The 19870-nt window shown below is 45.5% G+C and overlaps 2 protein-coding genes across 2 annotated transcripts; one reads left to right on the top strand and one right to left on the bottom strand.

Annotated features, from left to right (window-relative positions):
• Positions 1–310: 310 nt before the first annotated feature.
• LOC102097712 (killer cell lectin-like receptor subfamily G member 1) lies at positions 311–12601 on the bottom strand. Its single transcript, XM_005509759.3, has 5 exons — positions 11482–12601; positions 5931–6023; positions 5052–5203; positions 3036–3139; positions 311–2080 (listed from the first exon to the last, which is right to left on the bottom strand). Exons 1-5 carry the CDS (start codon positions 11588–11590, stop codon positions 1969–1971), a joined length of 570 nt encoding a protein of 189 aa, XP_005509816.1. The 5' UTR covers positions 11591–12601; the 3' UTR covers positions 311–1968.
• A 501-nt stretch (positions 12602–13102) lies between these two features.
• Positions 13103–19508, top strand: LOC135578137 (cation-dependent mannose-6-phosphate receptor-like). The gene is made up of 7 exons (XM_065048423.1): positions 13103–13315; positions 15103–15276; positions 15482–15654; positions 15745–15854; positions 16051–16181; positions 16718–16844; positions 17448–19508. The coding sequence occupies exons 1-7, from the start codon at positions 13227–13229 to the stop codon at positions 17568–17570; spliced, it is 927 nt and encodes a 308-aa protein (XP_064904495.1). The 5' UTR covers positions 13103–13226; the 3' UTR covers positions 17571–19508.
• Positions 19509–19870: the final 362 nt, after the last annotated feature.

Here is a 19870-nt window from a genome sequence, read left to right as displayed (position 1 = left end):
CCATTTCTTCAGAGACCTGTTCCAATTTTGCACCAATCTCTGATGAAGATATCTTTCTTCATCTCCAATCGAAACTTCCTAAGCTGCAGTTGCAGAAATGCCATTGAAAATGAGGATTGTAACTTACCTCAATCTGCTGGCCATGCTCTTCCAGTATTTATTCATCGCTGCTTACAGAGTTCATCCAAGCAGAACTTACCTCCAAGAAAATGAGTATGTATCAATCAACTATATCAATGTGCTCTAGACAGAAGATTAAAAGCTCTGCCAAAGATTTTCATTCATCTGCTTTTCAAGGAAATGAATATACTTGCTTCCAATCCCTTTAGTATTATTGCAAAAACTTGAACCCAGAGAAGAGTCATGTGCATTGTTAAAAGTAAAATACACAGTTCAAACAATGGTCAACTTTTGAGGTAACCTAGTATATATATTTATTTTACAGTTCCTGAGTATCACTTTCATATGAGATTGAGAGGCCGTGTTTGAAGAGCTAAAAAGTTAAATAGTCTACCATGGGCTACACTGTAAAATCCTAAGGGAAGCAACTGTTGCACTATTTGCAAGGCAAACTGCACAAGCTTTGAGACATGCTCACAGCACCTACAGGCATCATGATAGCATGATTAACTGTTCTCTCACGGAGATCTCTGGTAAATTAACTGCTAGGTTTCTTTCTGTAGATGCTATCACAATTTTGACAGAGCAGGCAAAGTCTCCAGCATTATTACATAGAGCCTGGCAACTTTCCGGGAGTCAGGGACAGCACCTTCTTTTGATCATTGAATGGACTCTGGCATAGACAAAATTACACACACAAAGTAACCCTGACGATGATGAAAACTTGAAGTTTTTAGGTCCTAGTACACTGTGTTTTTCTCAGTTTCCCCAGGTCTGGCTGTTGCAGGCATGGTTATTGAAAAGCAGGCCTACCCTTGCTGGGTAAACAGATAATAGTAAGTAGGAATGTAATGTAAATGTATTAGGATAAATAGGATAAATTGGGAATTAATACAATTTCTCTTCTTATGTTGGAACAAAACCTCTGTGTGGAAAAGAGTTTTTGAGGTGTGTGGAAATGCAACCTGCTGTCTTACTCTGTTCACTGTGGCTTTGTGCTGTTCACACTCATAGCCTGTGACTGCTCTATTTGAACTGAAAGTTCCTTGCAGTAAGGAGTTGTCTGCTGCTTCCTCTCTCTGCAGTACGAACCTGCAGAGGTGGAGAGGGAAACATGTTCTTGGTTGATTCAATAATACAACACAACTGGCTGTATTCCTTTGACTCCAGAAATCCAGCCTCTTGACTGCTTGCTTTGAAGCTGGCCTATGCAACAGTGTGCAGTTGGTTCCTTCCAACAGAGAGACGTAATGACATGGGTACACACTTTTGATCCAGTGCAGTACTGAAGGTTTGTTTTCGTTGCTGGATTTACTGAAGTTGTAGTCTCATTTCACACTCTTCTCTCCCACTTACAGCATGGGATGCAAAAAGAGAGGCTGCCACTGGGAGAAGTCAGTTCATGTGTTTCCAGCAGTTAACAGTAGGCTTCGTTTTCCTGGTCCTGCTGGCACCAGACAATGAAGACAGCAGGGAATGAAAATGAAATCTGATGCTCAGGAATGGAGGAGAATGGCCAGCTCACCTTCAGAGATCTGAAGACCCAGCATCTGTTGTGACAAAACTTTTCTTTGCCCTTATAGGACAAATAAGGAAAGACTAGGGCAGGGGACATGTCCCAGGTCTCATCTGGTCACAAACAGCAGTAATGCAACAGATGTGGACTGAGAATGGATCTGATACTGAGGATAAATTGCCCTTATGGGCAACAAACCCATCACTGCAGAACACCTTTGTGAGGGTGTGGAAAGGGCAAGTCCTTGGTCTTGTGTAGAGCTTTGTTTTGCAGGACAATGGTCCACTTGTACAACTGATGAGATGGTTATGAGATGAAAATGCACATGGGATTTATCTAAGAGATTTCTCACAGATCCATGCAGCAGAAAATTCACAGCTGGAGGCCTGCAACTGACCTTTCATCAGGACACCACAGCATTGCACAGGGCTGTTAGAGAGGACCCTGCAAGAGACATGGAACAAAAGTGAGACTGAGAGAAAATGTTGAGATTGTCTCCTGGAGGCAAGAAAGAAAAAACATCTGATTTTGAAGGGTGGAGTCCAGAGGAAGTGAAGGAACCCAACCTCCAAAAGGCAGGTTTTAGAAAACAAAACATACACCAAAAAAATCCCTATCCACCTGAAGATTACACATCTAAGTAACTTTACCATTGTGGAACCCAAATCAGAACCAAACATAGACACAATGTCCTGCAGTGGCAGTGATGCCCCCCAACATGAGAATGGCAGTGCTGAGAATTTAATGTAAAGATGATCACCTGCAAGGAGCTTGTAACAACTGGATTTAAGAAGGGAACTAAGCCAAGTGCTTGGTGTACCAACCTACTGACAGAGTTTCCTTGTGGAAGAAGTGCTAGAGACTAACTTATTGTCTTAACTGCCACAAAAAGGAAATGGACAGGCAAAGTCACTGGACCAAATCATAATGCTTTCCCTCATGCAGAATGCTGAGTTTTGTCCCAGAAAACACTATGCCAAAATTAATGTTCTGACTTGGGTTGGCACCAGTGAAGCAGCAAATAACTGGTCCTCACACCCAGTGACACCAGCATTTGGCAGAATGGGTGCAAGACGGTTAAACCCAGTAAAGCCAAGATAGACCATATGCTTTTGTGACTGTGCATCTGTATGGGCAGTGGAGGTAAATAATAATTGGTCTGAGCAGCTGGAGGGAACTGAGATACTAAAAATAGCCTGCTTTTCAGAGGTACATGACTTCAGAAGGTGCAGTGCAGTAAAAAGCAGACCCTTTTGAATTCAGTGCTGTACAGGTGACAGTAAAAAGAAAATGTGCCCAGGAAGAAAGCTCCTAAGGTCTGGTGCAGGAACTCTGGGTGTTGTGGAACACGAGGCAATCAAAATTAGCACTGTTGTTTTTAAAATAGAATGAAACTCACTTGATGCCATTTAATTCAGAGCCATCTTCCCAAATCCATCCAGATCCTGGGCTGTTCCTCAGTCCAATCCAGAAACATTCTGTTTGAATACTCTTGAACAGATCCTAGAAATGGTGACAAATTACAAAGTGACTAATGAAAGCCAGCCTGAAAATGGAGGTAAGGATAAGTAAAGAGAACAGAAAGAAAGATACATCCCCTCGCCTGACTGTTCCTTAAGTGGTTGATAATAATGCTTTTCCACACCTGATCTGCAGATCAGCTCTGCAGATCGTGCCTGGAATAACAATGTGTACACTCACAAGGAAGTAAGCATGCTTTCAAGGGTCCTGGGCAGATTCTTCAAATGACATTTCTCAGGGCAATATAGGTGAACCAACTGCACCCAAGCCTCCTGGAGTATCCTACACACAGCTTTATGTAGGAACATATGCTATTAGTATTAATATTAATGATCTACCATACAGCTAGCTGGCATGCTAATGTAAAGTACTAACAATTAAAGGTAAAATCAGGTCAGGGCAGGAAGTGCTGGCATGACAGATCCGTGTAAAGAGCCCAGTTCCAAAGCTCATTAAATTTTACACAAACTTCCCTCCTATGTGTTTTCAAAGTTCATTTCCTTTTACCTAACCTTTAATTCCTGTTTACTGTTAAAATATGAAGTCTTCAATAGAAACTCAGCCTTTAAGTAAATTACCCCACCCCCCCCACAAAAAAAAAAAAAAAAAAAGACAAGAGAGAGAACTTTGTCTTGCCCACATTTGCAATGAAAACAAACAACAGTAAGCTTTCAGTGGTATGGCTGGGATCCATCCGTATATCCTGCTGCCATAAACTGCAGATGTCACATCTTCACAATGATGCATTAACAAAGCTGGTTTGGTAAAGTGGTGGGAATAGAAGTAGCTCAAGGAATGCTTGAGTGTTGCTGGGGGTTTGGAAGGTGACTGTGCTTCCCTGACAAAGGGAGACCGAACAGTCACAGCCTTTGCAGCACAGGGCATATACAGCCAGGAAAGTCCTGCTTACATGGGGAAGTCTGAGCAGGGATAACAGGTAACAGTCTAGTAGCAGAGACAGCAGTAAGAAAGCAGCTGGAGCAGGGAAGCTTTCTTCGTGCAGAGAAATGGGTAATCTGGGGAAGATGGGTATTTGCCACGGAATCAGGATATGCCTAAGCAAGTGTGAGGGCTTGGTACCTACTCCCAGTTGAGCAGAGACCTGGCTTTGTAAGCCCCCACAGAACATTATACAATGCAACTTCTGTCCAGGGACTGGAAGCTGGCCACGTTCATTGGACCTGAGCTAATACGCCATGGCTTTCACAAAACCAGACCAAGTACTTCTGCTCTACTTAGGCAGATGTGCCTCACCTCCTTAGTGAACAGCTCTGCCCATTTCTTTACTGGCCATACACACCCCTGTCTCTGGTGAGCACCTGCTAGAAAATGAGCAGCTTCTGATTTCACCAGCAAAAGTAGGTTTTTTTGGCAGAGAGAGGAAGTGAGCATTGAAAACAGACCAAGAAAGAAATATCCATGCATGAACACAGGGAGTGGCGAGGGATACTGAGCAGAAGCAGCTGGAGCAGTTGCAGGGAGGAGAGGCATCACTTTTGCAAAGAAACCATTTCTGGAGAGTGGTGATGTATTGGTTTGTAGGCAGTGAGTACAGTGACTGTACTAGTGCCAAAGTCTTTTCCTGTGATCATTCATATCAGCCTTATTTGGGATAGGAAGGGAGATGGAGAGAGACAGTGGAGAAGGCAGCCTCCTGACATCCTTCATAGGATGATTCTGAGTACCTAACAGTGATCCTCACCTATCCCTTCTCCCCTTTGCTTCTTTGTGTATTGGGAACTTTCAAGGTGTATAGTGAAACTGGAAGTGCACTATAACCTCAGTTGTAAATCCTTCCCCTCCTTTGAAGTCAAAACATTGCACTGCTTGGATGTCAATCACTGAGGTATCTGCAGGGAAATGGAAGATCCTCAAAGAATAAGAAAACCATTACCATTTCCCAGGCATCGCTGATCACCAGGAGATGGGCACCCTTTGCCCAGCAGGATTCCTGGCTGGAATTCCAGTCCTTCTTCTCCTTGGAGAAGGAGTAGCAGCTCCCTCTGTAGGCCACCCACTGCTCAGGGCAGCGTGGGTGGGTGTCGCCTGTAAAGGAATCAAAATACCAGCTTTTCTCTACCATTAACCAACAGAAAGACACTTGTCAGCAAGGAAAAGCAACTCTCCTGGATATATGCAATGCAGAAAACGCAAGTCAGGATAAACATCTAAAAGTAACAATGCGTGAAGACAGAAATTCAGATCCTCTGTGCAGTTTCCAAGCCTTTGTACAAGTGTCACATGCACTCTGATGCTGGTGCAGCCCCTCAGCCTGGGCTTCCTCTGAACTACTCAGATACATGAGAACCAAAATTTGCTATCTGAAAGCAGACAACACTCTGGGTGTGCAAAAAGTGATGGAAATAATTACATCATTTTGTGGGTACAATGTGATCATGCCACACATGAGGTGAACGGATTTTAAGCAGCAAACAGTACGCTCTCCCACATGGTCTAGCACCTTCTGCATGCATGCAAAAGTGTTATAGACCTTACGTATTTGTTCTACAGTTTACCACTATAATTACAACAGATAAGCCTATAGAAACCTTACAATATATTTCACAGTTTTTTGCCACAGGATCTGAAACGGATTGCTTGGGGTCTCAAAATATTCTGGATAGGCAGTAGGTACTTAAGGCTGGTAGATATCCAGAATAGCTTCTCGTTTAACCCCATATAAGGAAGTTCAGGATGAGACCTCCTGTGCTTAGATGAGCCTCCAGTCCTTTGCTGTTGGTTGCTCATCCTCAGCACCCCTTTGTGCACTTACTCATCTTCCAAATCAAAGCAATTGCCAGGGAGATGCTCAGTATCCCAAAGCCTATAGCCAAGCCCCGCACAACTGCTGGCCACAGACAGGGAGCTGTAAAAGAGAAAAGAAACCATAGTGAACAGGAGCCACATGAAAACTGATGGTAGTTTTACATGGTTTGTGTCCTGGGCATTTCCATAAGGAGCATCCCTGTCTCTCTATACTCTGCACATCGCTGCCATCACTATCCCTGCCCAGCCACCCCGGGGCCTTGCACACTCCAGCCCACTCATCCAGGGCCCCATTTCATCTGATCTTGGGACCCTCAGTCCCTGCCTGAGCTTCCCAGGAGATGTACCTGTCTCCAGAGCAGCCACAGCTCTGCCCCTGCCTGGCCACAGAGCCAGCTGGTCCAGCTCCTGCAGTGGCTCACCCCAAGAGAGGAAACATCCACCTCAAGTCAGCCAGAGCCCCCCAGGCACCCTATGGCATCTCATGCTGGCAGGAGCCTCCTAGCAAACCCACTTTGGTCTCAGCATTGAAGCTCTGAGTGCAAACACTTCAAAAACTTCAAACACAGATTGCCATAGCTATCATGTTCCAGCTGAAGTGCAAAAAGAAACCCAAGGCCTTTCCCCCAGGTCTCTCAGCAACAGAGACAGGTTTAACCTCAGCATCCTGTTCACAGGCTTAGACACAGGTTCATGTTACATCTTCCCAGGACACTCCCAAGTCAGTCCTATGCTCTTATCCACCTCTGCAGTGGTGGGATAGCAGGATGTGAGGGTCAGCCTTGAAGACTTTGACATGCCCCTCCACACTTTCACCACCATCTGCTGTTCACTTGCTGGCAGTGACAGAGGGTGAGTGTTTAGGCTGCCTCCACCATAGCCCAGCACAGCTTCCTTTCAAACAGCAGGGCAGGACTGCCATGTAGAGATTTACAGCACAACAAGTTAACCACCATGCTACACATTGCTTTCTTATTGTCATCTCCTGGAGCTGTGTTTGACCCAAGAGGCATTCACTTTCCATAAACCATTTGAAATCTCAGCACTAAAACCTTGTCTCCCCGAAGCCGAGTAGAGGATGATATTTAACTTCCACAGATGAGCTCCATGGGGTTTTGGTTTGCTTACTTTACTAATCTCAGGGTGACAGCTGCACAGACAAAAGGACTTTCTAAGAAACACCTAATGTGCAGCTAATGGTTACTGGTGGTGAAGAACTCAGGATTTCCATGTGCTTATCCCTTAAACTTATGTACCACAACCTGCTCTTGTGGTGCTTGAGAATCTTCTATCCAAATCTAGCGACAAAAGTCCTCAGTGAGGCTCTTGACATCCAAGGTGCTTCTCTCAGTCATGTCACAAAACCCAAACAAACATATCTGTAGTTCCAAAAAAGGGCTAGCAGTCTAAGGAAAAAGACGGAGGAAGGGGAAAGCTAGCTTTAACCAAAGACACCACCACAGCAACCACATAAAAAACTTGGCAGAAGAGCTGTGAGCAGGATGTCATAGCAATAGGATACAAAATACACAGGCAAGACAGAGGGGGCTGATCTCTGCTCAAATAAAATTATGGTCAAATTAGATTAAACAACTACATAGAGAAGTAACAGTAAGAGTAATTGCCTGCCACCGACTAGGCAAATACTACTAAATGCATGGGGGTTCAAATTATATCATGGACTGCCAGATAAGGATGGTGACAGCAGTCATGAACCGTCAAAATAACCCAGAGCAAGTGTGAGGGAAGCACAGTGATGAGGGGTATCAATTAATCACATGAAACTACACAAATGCCATGTAATGGCATGACGCTGAGACTGAATGCTTAGACATCATCAACAGGCACCTCACAGAGTGGTGATCTGGGAAACACAGAAAACGAAGCAGCTGGTGACTGCCCTGAGCCTTGCTTGGGCCACCCGGCTCAGCATGGCTCCATCCAGCAGTTGCTGTGCTGCAGGGAACACAACCACACTGAGATTCAACAGAGCCAACAATCAGGAACTACAATGACAGGCAAAAAAAAGGCACTGTAATATAATAATTTCAAAATGGGAAACTACAGGAGAATGAGGAAGTTTGTCATTGAGAAATTAAAAGGGATGGCTAAAAGAATAAAATATTTATAAGCAGTAGGGAAGACTTTTTTTAGGATCTCTAGGTGGAGACTGAAAACAAATGCACACCACATATCAAAAATATTGTGAGAAGGACAAAGAAAGCCAGCGCTGAAATAGAAGGGGAAGGGACTTTGCTTAAGAACAAGAATGCATGCTTTAAGCATCGGAAGCTTTGTCCAAATACAGAAAGTAGGCCAGATCAATAAATTAATAAAAATGAATTGATTTTGATCTTAGAGCAGTTTGCAGGCTCATCAGTCTTAAGACTAGGTTCTGGTTTTATAGCAATATACTGAGATCTGTGGGCTTGGTTACAATAAGTGTCTTGGGTCACAAGGGAGAGGACGAGAGAGCTCCATTGTAAGCATCATTCTTCTGGTAGAAAGATCTTTCCTAAGTTAAAGGTTTTGTTGTGTTGCCTGAAGCTTGCAGGACCTTCTAGCTGCTGTACTTGTAATACTTGTAATACCAACATTTACATCTTTTTTAATCATTATTAAAGAACAAAAGCCATCTCTTTTCAGTTACAAAAGACTTCTCAGTTACAACCTACTCCCCAGCTTCACACAAGGACAATGGGAGAACTGAAGGACTTGAACTGCGTACCTGTTCTCTCTGCCTACTCTCTATTCCTCTTGTAAGGTCACTTTCCTGTCTCTGATGACATGGGGTTTGCCATCAGATTAAGCCTCAAGAGAATGGAGTCAGATGAGGTTAAGGGTGGAGCTGCTTCTCTGCAGATTACAACTGAAAACTAGGTACAAGGGGATAAATATCTGTTGAAACCTAATTCTTTGTTCTGAGACCACATTTCTAAGGATTTGCACTTTTATTTTCCTTTCTCTCTGGCCTCTCAAAGAAGTTACCTCCTGCACCTTCCATATCACTGTTCCTGATTTTAGGGAAAAGATCACCCAGCTGGTGCCTCCTGGCAATGAAGAGAGAAGTTCACCCTCTATTGTTCGAAACAACAGCAGAAAAAAAGGGAACTGACTCAGCATGAAAATAAAATCCCAGGGCACCTTCACAACCAGAGCATTGAGAAGTTCACTTCAGTTCTCAAAAATGAAAAATTATGCCATTCGATGATTTGGGGAGGAAAAAAGAAAATGAAGAGGGAAAGTCATATTTAACCATTTGAGGTGAATTTAAACCCCACTTGAACTGAAGCAATCAAACCAGGAAAGTGGAATAAAAACTTTCATAAATCTGGATTTTTACCCCTTGCAAAAGGGGTTCCCCACAGTTGACCCTTTTTAAAACAGGTTCAAGGGTTTGTGCTTGATTCGCAGCCCCTGGACCACATGTGAATCTCTTGTAGAAGAGGATGGGAGAAGTACCTGAGATGAGTTTGAAACAGGAGGAAAATCTGAATGGACCATTCAGAACTACTTTCATGTAGTTGTCTGAGGAACTGTGGAAGAGTCTCCCCAAGGGAAGGGAAAAGTGGACCAGTGGACATTTAACATAAATATCCAATGTTATAATTTTCTAGTACACAAAACACCCTGTTAGGTCTCTCAGCGCTCTGGAGAAATGACTGTGATAGGCTGTATTCATTTGCAAGCAACGTGACCCAATACTTTTAGGTTTTGGAGTCCAGATTCAGTTCAAAAACTAAAAGCTGTTAGCATTTTATAATTCAGGTCTTCTAGGACAACCTGAAGAATGTCATTGCAATGTCCTAAATGGCTCCCATCAGCTCCTGCCTACATCAGTATAGAAGCAGCATTACTACCTATAGCCAGGGAGGAGGATTTGAGAAAGGAGGATCCTGTCCCTGGCTATGGCACAGACCTGGTTATTGCTATCCCTACAAGCATGCCACACAGCCTAACACTCTCTTAAGTGACTGCTGGACTGACATTTTGGTAGTGTGGTGTATCTAAGGCTCTCTGGAAGCCAAACAAGACAGTCAGGGCAACTGTTCATTTTCAAGGAGACCATGAGAGCGAAAACCAGCTGGTTTGACCAAAGGACTGCTCTATACACCTGTGACACTGTGTCACAGGGATGAATTGGTAGCAAGGGCAGCATTTGAAAACAGACAATAGATATCTGAGAGCACATCTCTCAAAAGTGATGGAGCTGGGGACACAGCTGAAAATAAAGATCTTCTAAAGAAAGGTACTTAAACTGTGCTCCTTAGAGACTCCTTACATGCAGGAGAGAGCTGGGAAATAATCAAATTACATCCACAGAAATTGTGTTCAAATATCAGATTCCTTATTTTAGGTCCTCTAACTTTAACTCAAAAAGATGAGGGTACAAAGAGAAATTTGGAGAGGAGGAATATTAAAAAGAAAACTGCAATCATCTCAAGAGAACATTGGGTAATCTCCACCTCCAACAAGGTGGGAGTGAACACAAACTGCAGGGAATGAAGGAATGTGCTTGTGTTTTCTGATGCAACAGAAGACATCATTTCTGATGAAAACACATGCAAAAGCAAGACTGCCTTCCAAGCAGATGGTGTGTGATTACCAGATAGGAACTTGAGGGTTTCTGTGCTGGCTTCATTTGCACAGTGCAGCAAGTGACCAAGCAGCAGTAACAACCACATATATATGAAGTTATTCTGCTCGGGGCATAGGAATCTCCTTTCCCACAGTGAAACATCCCTTTGCTGTAACAGCTCTGAAAAAAGCTAAGGTCAACCATTAGTGTTACAGCCAATGCAACACAACTCATTTAAAGGACAGGAGCATTTAGAGGAAAAGCAATCAGCTCATCAAACAGAGACACTTAAAGAATCATCAGCAATGCAAAGTCTCACTCTTCTAGGGCGGTATTTCTCAACTAAGCAGCCAGAGAAATTGCTACGTGTGACATTTGCAAGGCCTGAACAGGGGTAATGGAGCAGAAATAAGGAAAGAGAACATTTAGGGATAGCACTAAGAAAATCTCCTGATAGTAAAATGCCCTGCAGAACTGTCTCAAGGCAAAAGCTGAGGAGGTATGTAAAACTAAACAGTGAAAACACAGGAAAAAAATGTATCACAAAAGAATCCTGCAGAGCCCCATGGGAGAGAGACTGGATGATCTCATATGCCTCCTCTGATCTCTGATTAGCATATGCCTTTAATTTATCTGTACATGCATCTTGCCTGACCTTTGGAGGACTATGGCTGACAATCTCTTACTGCTGACAAGCAGACAACTTTAAAACTGCAAACCTCTTTTGCAGAAATGGATGCCTGGATTGAATGCCCACAAGTAGACACCAAAAGGGTACCGATGGAGAGAGGGAGAGGAACAACGCTGCGTCTCTGACCCACTGGCTTTTATCACATTCAAATACAGTAATTTTAGAACCAAAGCAACAGCACCATAAGCTGGCACTCAAAATCAGTGGCCAGCTTGGACTGGTTTTGATAGACCTTGCTTTCACTCAAAACAAAATTTTCTGTTGACCTACCTCATCCAGCTTCCTTACCTCTTTTTTCCTGTGCAGCTTTGGCCCTCAACGGAGAGAATTTAACAGAAGTATAAATTATTTCCTCACTCGCTTCAGCTGCAGAAGTTTCTGATCTGCTTCCCTCCATGCCAACGCAAAGAGTGCGTATGACAAGATGTTTCAATCAGGCTGTTGAGCGACAGGGCTCAACGCCTGGGAAACAGGAAACCTGAGGCTGCATTCAGAAGACAAGAAGTGTGAAATGGCAACCTCTATCTCCAGCTGATCAAAATAACTAAATTTATAACAGCATGGAGAGCAGTGGAAGTGAAACAACTTCCATTTCCTGACCTGTTAAGGGATGTCTTAGAGTAGATATCAGTGGAAGAGGTGATTAATCACAAAGTGTATGGGTATTCTAATTGTTGCTAATGCAAGAGGCTGTGAGAATGTGTCACTCTGAAGAGCTGCCTCCCAGGACCGTAGCAGGTGAATAGTGAGAGTACAAGGTGGAAAGAGGAATAAGCAATGGCTATGGCAAACTGGCAGCCCAGCTCCTGTCATTAGGAAAGCAGAAGTGGACAGCACGGGTTTGAGAAGGAAGCCTTGTGACCACTGGACACTTCTACTAGTCACTCTTTCTACACCCAACACTCAGTGTGGAAGTGCTTGAGACACAGGCAGGCATTGAGAGCTGGCATCCCCCGATATCCTCTGCATCAACATATCAACAGCATCAGTACAAGAGAGACATGGACATACTGGAGAGAGTCAAGCATATGGACACAAAGATGATGACAGGACTGGAACATTGCTCCTATGAGGAAACGGGCCTATAAAGATGGGGACAGACTTTTTAGCAGGGTCTGTTACAATAGGACAAGGGGTATTGGTTTTAAACTAAAGGAAGCGAGATTCAGGTTAGGCATTTTGTACAATGGGGGCGGTGAAACACTGGCATAGATTGCCCAGAGAGGTGGCAGATGCCCTATCCGTGGAGACATTCAAGGCCACGCTGGATGGGGCTCTGAGCAAACTGATCTAGTTGAGGATGCCCCTACTCATTGCAGGGGGTTGGGCTAGATGAACTTTGAAAGTCCCTTCCAACCCAAGCTGTTCCATTACTATAATTCTATGATCCCGTGACTTAGTGGCGGCCACTACCGCCTCCCACCGTTACTGACGTGCTACCGTCCCTGTAGGTGATTCCAACACGAACGGTAAGAGCTCGGCTTCACAGTGGGGCAGACGGGCCCGGCAGCCCAGCCCACGGGGCCGCTCTGGCCGCCTGGCCCGGGGGACGGGGCGGCCCGACGGGGCGTCCTTCTCCGCCATTGGGCGAGCGGCTCCCGCCTCGGGCCGCACTCCGCAGAGGCTGTCTGCGGGGAGGGGTCAGCCGGCGGGCGCTACGGGGCGCCTTTCAGCTGGCGCTCATGGCTCATTGGAAGAGAAGCGAGGGAAGGCGGGATCTTCACGCCTCTATTCATCGCCTATTGGATAGAGAATAAGAAGGAGACGGGTTTCGGAGCCGCCTTCGTCATAGGCTAGGGCGGGCTTTAGAAGCTGCTCCTTTCCATTGCCGCTTTCCATTCGCTGAGGAATTGCCAGTGGGCGTGGAAATCTCGCCGGCTCCTTTGCTTCTATTGGCGGAGAGTGCCGGTTTCACTACGCCCTTCCTGGTTCCGGTTCGCGGGGTGGGCCACGGGAGGCGGCCGGGGCCAGCCGGTGTCGTCCGCACCTGCGGCCCCCGGGCTGCCCCGTCACCGCTGGGCGCGTAGGATGGGATGCCTGTGAGCGGTGGATCGCTCTTCCGTAGGGGCGCCCGTGCCTGTCCCCGTGCGCGGCGCGGGGAGGCCGGGCGGCGCGGCCGCAGGTGGGTGCGGTGGCGCGGGGCTGGCGGCGGCACGTTGAGCCCGGGGCCGCGAGAGAGGTGGGGAGCGGCGGGGTGGGGGAAGCCGGGTGGCACCGAGGCCGCTGCGCCCTGCCCCGAGCGGCCCGAGCTGCCCGCCGGAGCAGTACCGGCCGAGGGCACCGTCGTCGCGTCGCTTGTTGCTCCAGGCGGTGCGTGAGCGGAGCGTTTGGCAGCCGCTGCCCGGGGAAGCGCGAAGGGCGGGTTGTGCGCTGGGTCTCGTGAGAGGCGAGTCACGAGCTCCTGTGTCACGGGCCGCCCGCGTGTCCGACCCCCCCGCGCCTCAGCTGAGCGCTGGCACCGGGGGCTCTGCGGGGCCTGGGGCGATCGTGAGGTGCAACCGGACAGGCTGTCCATCTGGCGGGCTGTCTGTCCAGCTGCAGCCAGGGGCTTGTTTTACAGAATGTTAGGGATTGGAAGGGACCTCAGAAGATCGTCTAGTCCAATCCCCCCGCCAGAGCAGGAACACCTAGATGAGGTTACACAGGAATGTGTCCAGGTGGCTTTTGAATGTCTCCAGAGGAGGAGAGTCCTCAGCCTCCCTGGGCAGCCCGTTCCAGTGCTCTGCCAGCCTCACTGAGAAGAAGTTTCTTCTCAAATTTAAATGGAACCTCCTGTGTTCCAGTTTGTACCCATTGCTCCTTGTCCTATCACTGGTTGTCACCAAGAAGAGCCTGGCTCCATCCTTGTGACACTCACCCTTTACATATTTATAAACAACATTAATGAGGTCGCCCCTCAGTCTCCTCTAAGCTAAAGAGACCCAGCTCCCTCAGCCTTTCCTCATAAGGGAGATGCTCGACTCCCTTTATCATATTTGTCGCCCTGCGCTGGACTCTCTCCAGCAGTTCCCTGTCCTTCTGGAACTGAGGGGCCCAGAACTGGACACGATATTCCAGATGTGGAATATTCCTCCTTTAATTGTGGGTCTACCCGTTGCATTCCATCAGCATCTGGAGCTTTACTGAAACCTGTGATGGGAGAAGCGGAGGGGAGTGTGTTGTGCCACTCTGGTTGCCTGGTGCAATCACTGGATCTTTCCAACGTGATTTTAGCGTGAACCTGAAAGCCAGATAATCTAGAATATCTTCATTACTGCCTCTTTGGTTGGATCTTACATAGAATGAATGTCTCAGTTTTGCCCTTCCCTTCTTGCCCTGTGTAAAGAGAAGAAAACTGTTCTGTGAAGTTGTAGCTTAGTATTATTAAACACTTTCAAATTCTCAGCTAAAGCAGTACTAGAAAGATAATGTAATAGTTAATATATCATAATTATTAAGTCACTTGAACAAACAGAGCCTGACTAATCACAGTGGCTCTTCCCTGTAAACTCTTTGCAGGAGAGCTGCAAAGAGGGTCGATTAGAGGCTTGGTAAATAATTTTCTGCTGAACGGCTTCTCAGTGCAATGCAATAACAAACAATAGCTTATGCCTGAAACTTACTCCGGCGTTCAGCCTGCTGGGCTCTGCTCTGGCTGAATCAATGCTAATTAATGTGCTTAGCAGCAAAACTTTTTGTGACCTCCAGGCAAAACCTGGAAAAGAATCCTAAATCAGCCCAGTGAATTGACTTTGACTATGCAAGAGATTCAGATTTTGTGCTTTTTGGGAACTGTGAGATGTTTCCAGATTTTGACTTCCCCTTTTTGCAGTCAGGACTGAGGAAGTGGCCAATCATTGACTCCATGACCCTGAACTTAGTTTACAGGGGGCTGAAACAGTCAATCCTCTGCCTTTTCTGTGTGTCCAGGATGTCATCACCTTGCTGTATCTCTGCTGTGCTGCTCGTCTTTATGGCCCTTGCTGTCGGTGCAAGGGCTGAACAGTCGGGAGAGAGGAGCTGCGATGTGATTGGTGATAAGAGCAGTGAGTCGCAAATGGAAAGAGCCTTGCTGAAGAAACTAGAGCCCCTGAGCCAAATGAGGTACAGTACAACACCGCGCAGACCTCAGGGCTGCACAGTGCCTACCCTTAGCCCAAGAGAAGGGGAAGATTTGGGGTCAGACCACAGAACACTTGTCCCTATTAGTATGGTCTGTGACTGACTTCCAGGTCTTGAGTGTCTGCTGCTCTGAGCCTTGTTCTTTGTAATCCTGTGAGCTGTTTGTTCTGTCCTCTCCCTGCTGCAGGTTTAACGTGACTGTGGAGAAAGGCAAAACAGAAAACTACATCTACCAATTCAGGGTGTGCAGGGAGGTCAACAGCACCTTGCAGGATTTTGCTGGCCTGGTGCAAACAAATAGACAGAATGGAAAGACTACAGTGATAGGAAGAATCAATGAAACCCAGGTCTTCAATGGAAGTAAGATTCTGCTCTATACCTTTCTTACTCAGTATCTGCCTTTTGCCTCCTGATCTGGATTTGCAGCCTATATTGTTCCTCTCTTGGAAGGTGACTGGATCATGCTGATTTATAAAGGAGGTGATTCATATGGCAGCCACTGCAGTAGTGAGAAGAGACGAGCTGTGATAATGATTTCTTGCAAGCAGGGAGTTACAGCGGTGAGTGACACATGAGATGGGAGGGGGAGCAGGACAAACAGTTGTTTATAAGCAGAAGGGCTTTGAGGAGGCAGCAAGGTTCTCTGTCCTCCAGTGTCTGTTGCCTAGCTGCACCAACAGCAATAAAACTGTCTTCTGGTGAAGTTCAGTATGCCTGGGCTTATTTTCACACAATTTAACTTTTTCCAAATTGCAGAGTTCATTCAGCATTGTTTCAGAAGAGCGGGAAAAGGAGCAAGACTGTTTCTACCTCTTTGAGATGGACAGCAGTGTGGCTTGTCCAGCTGAGGATTCCCACCTTAGCGTTGGCTCCATTCTACTGATCACGTGAGTCAATGGAAGAGCTGTTCATGTCTGGGCCACAATCTCCAATGCCATTTAGAAACACAGCAAATGCTATACTGGACTAGATAATTGTAGTATACCTATCAACAGTCACCATTAGGTGTTACTGTGCCTCTCAGCTTTTTGGACAGAAACTTGCTTAAAGCGTGATGCTGCAGAGCTGCTCTGTTCTCTGTAGGCGTTCTGCTTCATAGTTTACAAACAAGTGCACTGAAACACAGAAGACATGACTTCCTAAAATTATACAACTATTTGCCAGAGCTGGGAATTCAGAACAGGAGTCTTTACTCATTTTCTGTGTTTGTGCTTACAGGCACTACTTCTTGTAATGCTGCTGCAAGATTTATACTAGTAGATGAATTTTTTTAGAGGCCTTTTCTGGTCTGGTGTTTGTTTTTAGCTCTGTTCTTGAGTGGTGTTCAGCTGCTTGCTCTAATACCAATCTGAGGCAGGTAGCTGGCTCAGAAGAGGTTATCTGTAGGATTTCCTCAGTTCTGATTTTTAATTCTGCCCTCCAGGTTTGCTTCACTGATTGCAGTCTACATCATTGGTGGGTTCCTCTACCAGCGCCTTGTAGTGGGAGCAAAGGGCATGGAGCAGTTTCCTCACTTTGCCTTCTGGCAAGATCTGGGCAATTTGGTGGCGGTGAGTGAAAAATCCCTGTATATTTCCAGCCTGACCCATATGGTAGGACAGGACATGACAATTGCCTTGTCTTTGTGGACTAGGTCTCTTGCATAGACCTACCCCACGAGGATAGCGTACCTTGAGGCAGAAGAGAATATCTGTGTGGGCTTTTTTGGTGGTTTGAGTACTCTGTTTTCGAATCCTTGCTGAGTCTGATTCCTTGCTGATATCCTGTGATTACTACATAACAAACTAGAGCATGTGCTCATTAGCAGTTAACACATTCCAGGTAGGAATGTTAAGCTAGGGACTGTGAAACTTTTGTGTCCAACTCCCTGAGGCCTTTCCTTAGTCACCTTTGGCAGTGCCATTTATTGTCCTTGCTCATCTCAGCCTGATGGTGCTACTTACTGTTAATCAGTACTTGCATTCTACCCCAGAGCTTTCAAGACCAAGCTGGATTTTTGTATGTGTGTGCTTCTCTTGTAAAGACAAGTTTTGGGGTCCTGTCCCAGATAGCACATGGGTGGGTGTAATGCCTTTACAAAAGAGAAGTCACAGAAGCTGCTTTGCTTTGGGTTGCATACAGTCTGATTCTGGTGCAATGTCCTCTGCTTGTAGGATGGCTGTGACTTTGTCTGCCGCTCCAAGCCTCGAAATGCACCAGCTGCATACCGTGGTGTGGGTGATGACCAGCTGGGTGAGGAGTCAGAAGAACGGGATGACCACTTGCTGCCAATGTGACAGGCTTTCAACACTGAGTTCTTTTCTCCCCATCTTCCCAGCACTTGTTTAGCCAGGTGTTTCTCAGCCAGTTCTCTTTCTCTCACTTCTGATTTTCTTTACTTACTTCCGCTGCTTTCTGGTATGTCAAGTCCCCTGGATGCCGCTGGGTGTGAACAGCACTGGTCCCTGAGGCCTTACAAATACAATGCTGGTTTAGGTTTTTAAAAATGCAGCAGAGCTTGGGGGTGGAAAAGTGCTGAGGGTTGAGTAGAAGATGGCAAGGAAACTACAAGCATTCAGCACTACGCAGGAATGGGAGATGATTCATTGAGAGAACAGAAGGGTCACAGATGGGTGCAGAAAGGGGAAGTAAAATAAGGCAGTGGGTTACAACATCTGAGACTGTAAGAGGGATATTTTGTGTCTTTTTTTTTCCTTAGGGTTTACAGAATCTGTAAGACACTGGAATAATTTTTCTTTGAATGCATTTTTAGCTTTTCTAGCTTCTGCACCGTTACACACTGTTTCTGCCAGCATAACCTGCACAGAGGGCTCTATGCCAGACTCTGTGGGGGTGGAAGAGGCATTAGCACCTCTGCAGTCTTTTCTTAATGGCAATATGTTGAAGAGTATACAACAGTTTCCTTCAACAGTTATAAAGGGATGCATGCCATTCTCTCAGACTGGAGAGAGGCAATGCTAAAAAACTATAGGAGTTAAATACAGGCTCATGACTTTCCAGTTAAGTCAAAATACTTAGTCTTCTCAATCATTGAGAAACAAAAGGAAATTATGTAAAGGGAACACTTGCTGCAACTGACATCAAAGCAAAATGAGAAAGGTAGATGCCACTTGAGTTCTGTCACAAGCTTCCTGAGGTAACAGCCCACACAGCCCAGTCACTGGCAACATTGTGATTTCACATTATCTGAAAGTTCCTTGTTTGGCAGAGCATTTTCCCACAGAGCTACCAGAATTTATTTTTATAAAAAAGGAACCATGGAAGCCAAGGATAAGAATGCTAACATATTAAAAACTGCGTAAGGATTCCTGCACTTAAAGGGTCAGCTTTCATAAATCACTGTCCCCCTAAGCATGGTGCAGACCAGTCTTACAATGCTTGCCCTCTGCAGATGGTACTTGCATACTGATACTGGCTGGGAGTGAGAGACACCTCCTGAGGCCCTGGTGAAAGGCAGGTGCAGCTGAGTTGTAAGACTTAACAGAAACCTTCAGAAACTTGGCCATTTGATTCCTAATTGCTTTTTATGTGAAGGGGCTAGACTCTGTCCTGTCATAAGATGGCAGAGAACTGTCCTCAGTCTTGAGGGCAGAAACTGTGAATAAGCAAGCCACTACCGCTAGTAGCAGAGTACAGACAAGGTTTGTATGTTTTAATACTATCAAAGCAGTCTGAACAGTGACATTGAGGGACAAGGGCTGGCCCTGCTTTCTTGCTGGGTTTAGAGTGAGCAAACAATTCCTGCTTGCTTTGACTTTTGTTACAGTCTCAATCCTTCTCATAATGTGGGAAAAATAGGAAGTCAGTCTGTTACTGTTTTTCATGGTGGTGTTTAAGGTTTTGTTGTTGGGTTTGTTTTTTTGTTTTTTTTTTTGTACAAAACACAAGTTTCAAAAATAAAACAACTGAAAAACCTGGTAAAGTGGTGTGCTGATTTAACAAGAGCTTTCTTTGGTGCCAGAGTATCTTATGTATCCAAGGTGAAGGGTCCTTAGTATGTAGTGCCTTGTGCCTGAACTTCTTTTGCCAGGAATGCATCTCTTTGTATTAGTACATGTTTTTTTGCTGCTACCTTGTATCACCAAGTTCCCTTGGGACTTAAGAGGCAGAGGTATAGACACATTTCAAAACTGAAACTTTAAAAGGTCAAGTAGTTAGGGATGGGAGAAGTTTCCTATGCAGCAATAAAAATAAAAAGAAACTTTTTGATGAAGTTTGTACTTCTCAAATGTTACTGTTCAGGTTGAGGGGAAGGGGGGTTGGTTAAAAAGCAACCAGACTTAAAAAGCCTGAACAACTGTAGTTGTGGGGTTTTAGTTTTGGTTTTTTTTTTCAAATTAAGAACATTGAATGTGAAATAAAGAGAAACCTTCCCATTTGACTGAAATAAAATCTGGTTCTCAGAAGCAGTAAGTAACATAGCTAAACAGGAGTTTTACCACACCCAGCTTGCTGAGGATAAAACGGTTTAAGGGCAGCCTACCTCTGTGGATTGCAGTTAAGAGATTCTAGCCTACCCCTTCCCTGCCCACACATGACACCAGACCAAATACTGTTATCATGGTGAAAGCAGGGG

This window comes from Columba livia, unplaced genomic scaffold (genome assembly GCF_036013475.1).
Source record: "Columba livia isolate bColLiv1 breed racing homer unplaced genomic scaffold, bColLiv1.pat.W.v2 Scaffold_82, whole genome shotgun sequence".
Classification (NCBI taxonomy): Eukaryota; Metazoa; Chordata; class Aves; order Columbiformes; family Columbidae; genus Columba; species Columba livia.
The sequence above is the reverse complement of the archived record's forward strand: the minus strand, read 5'-3'. Positions and strand labels throughout refer to the sequence as shown.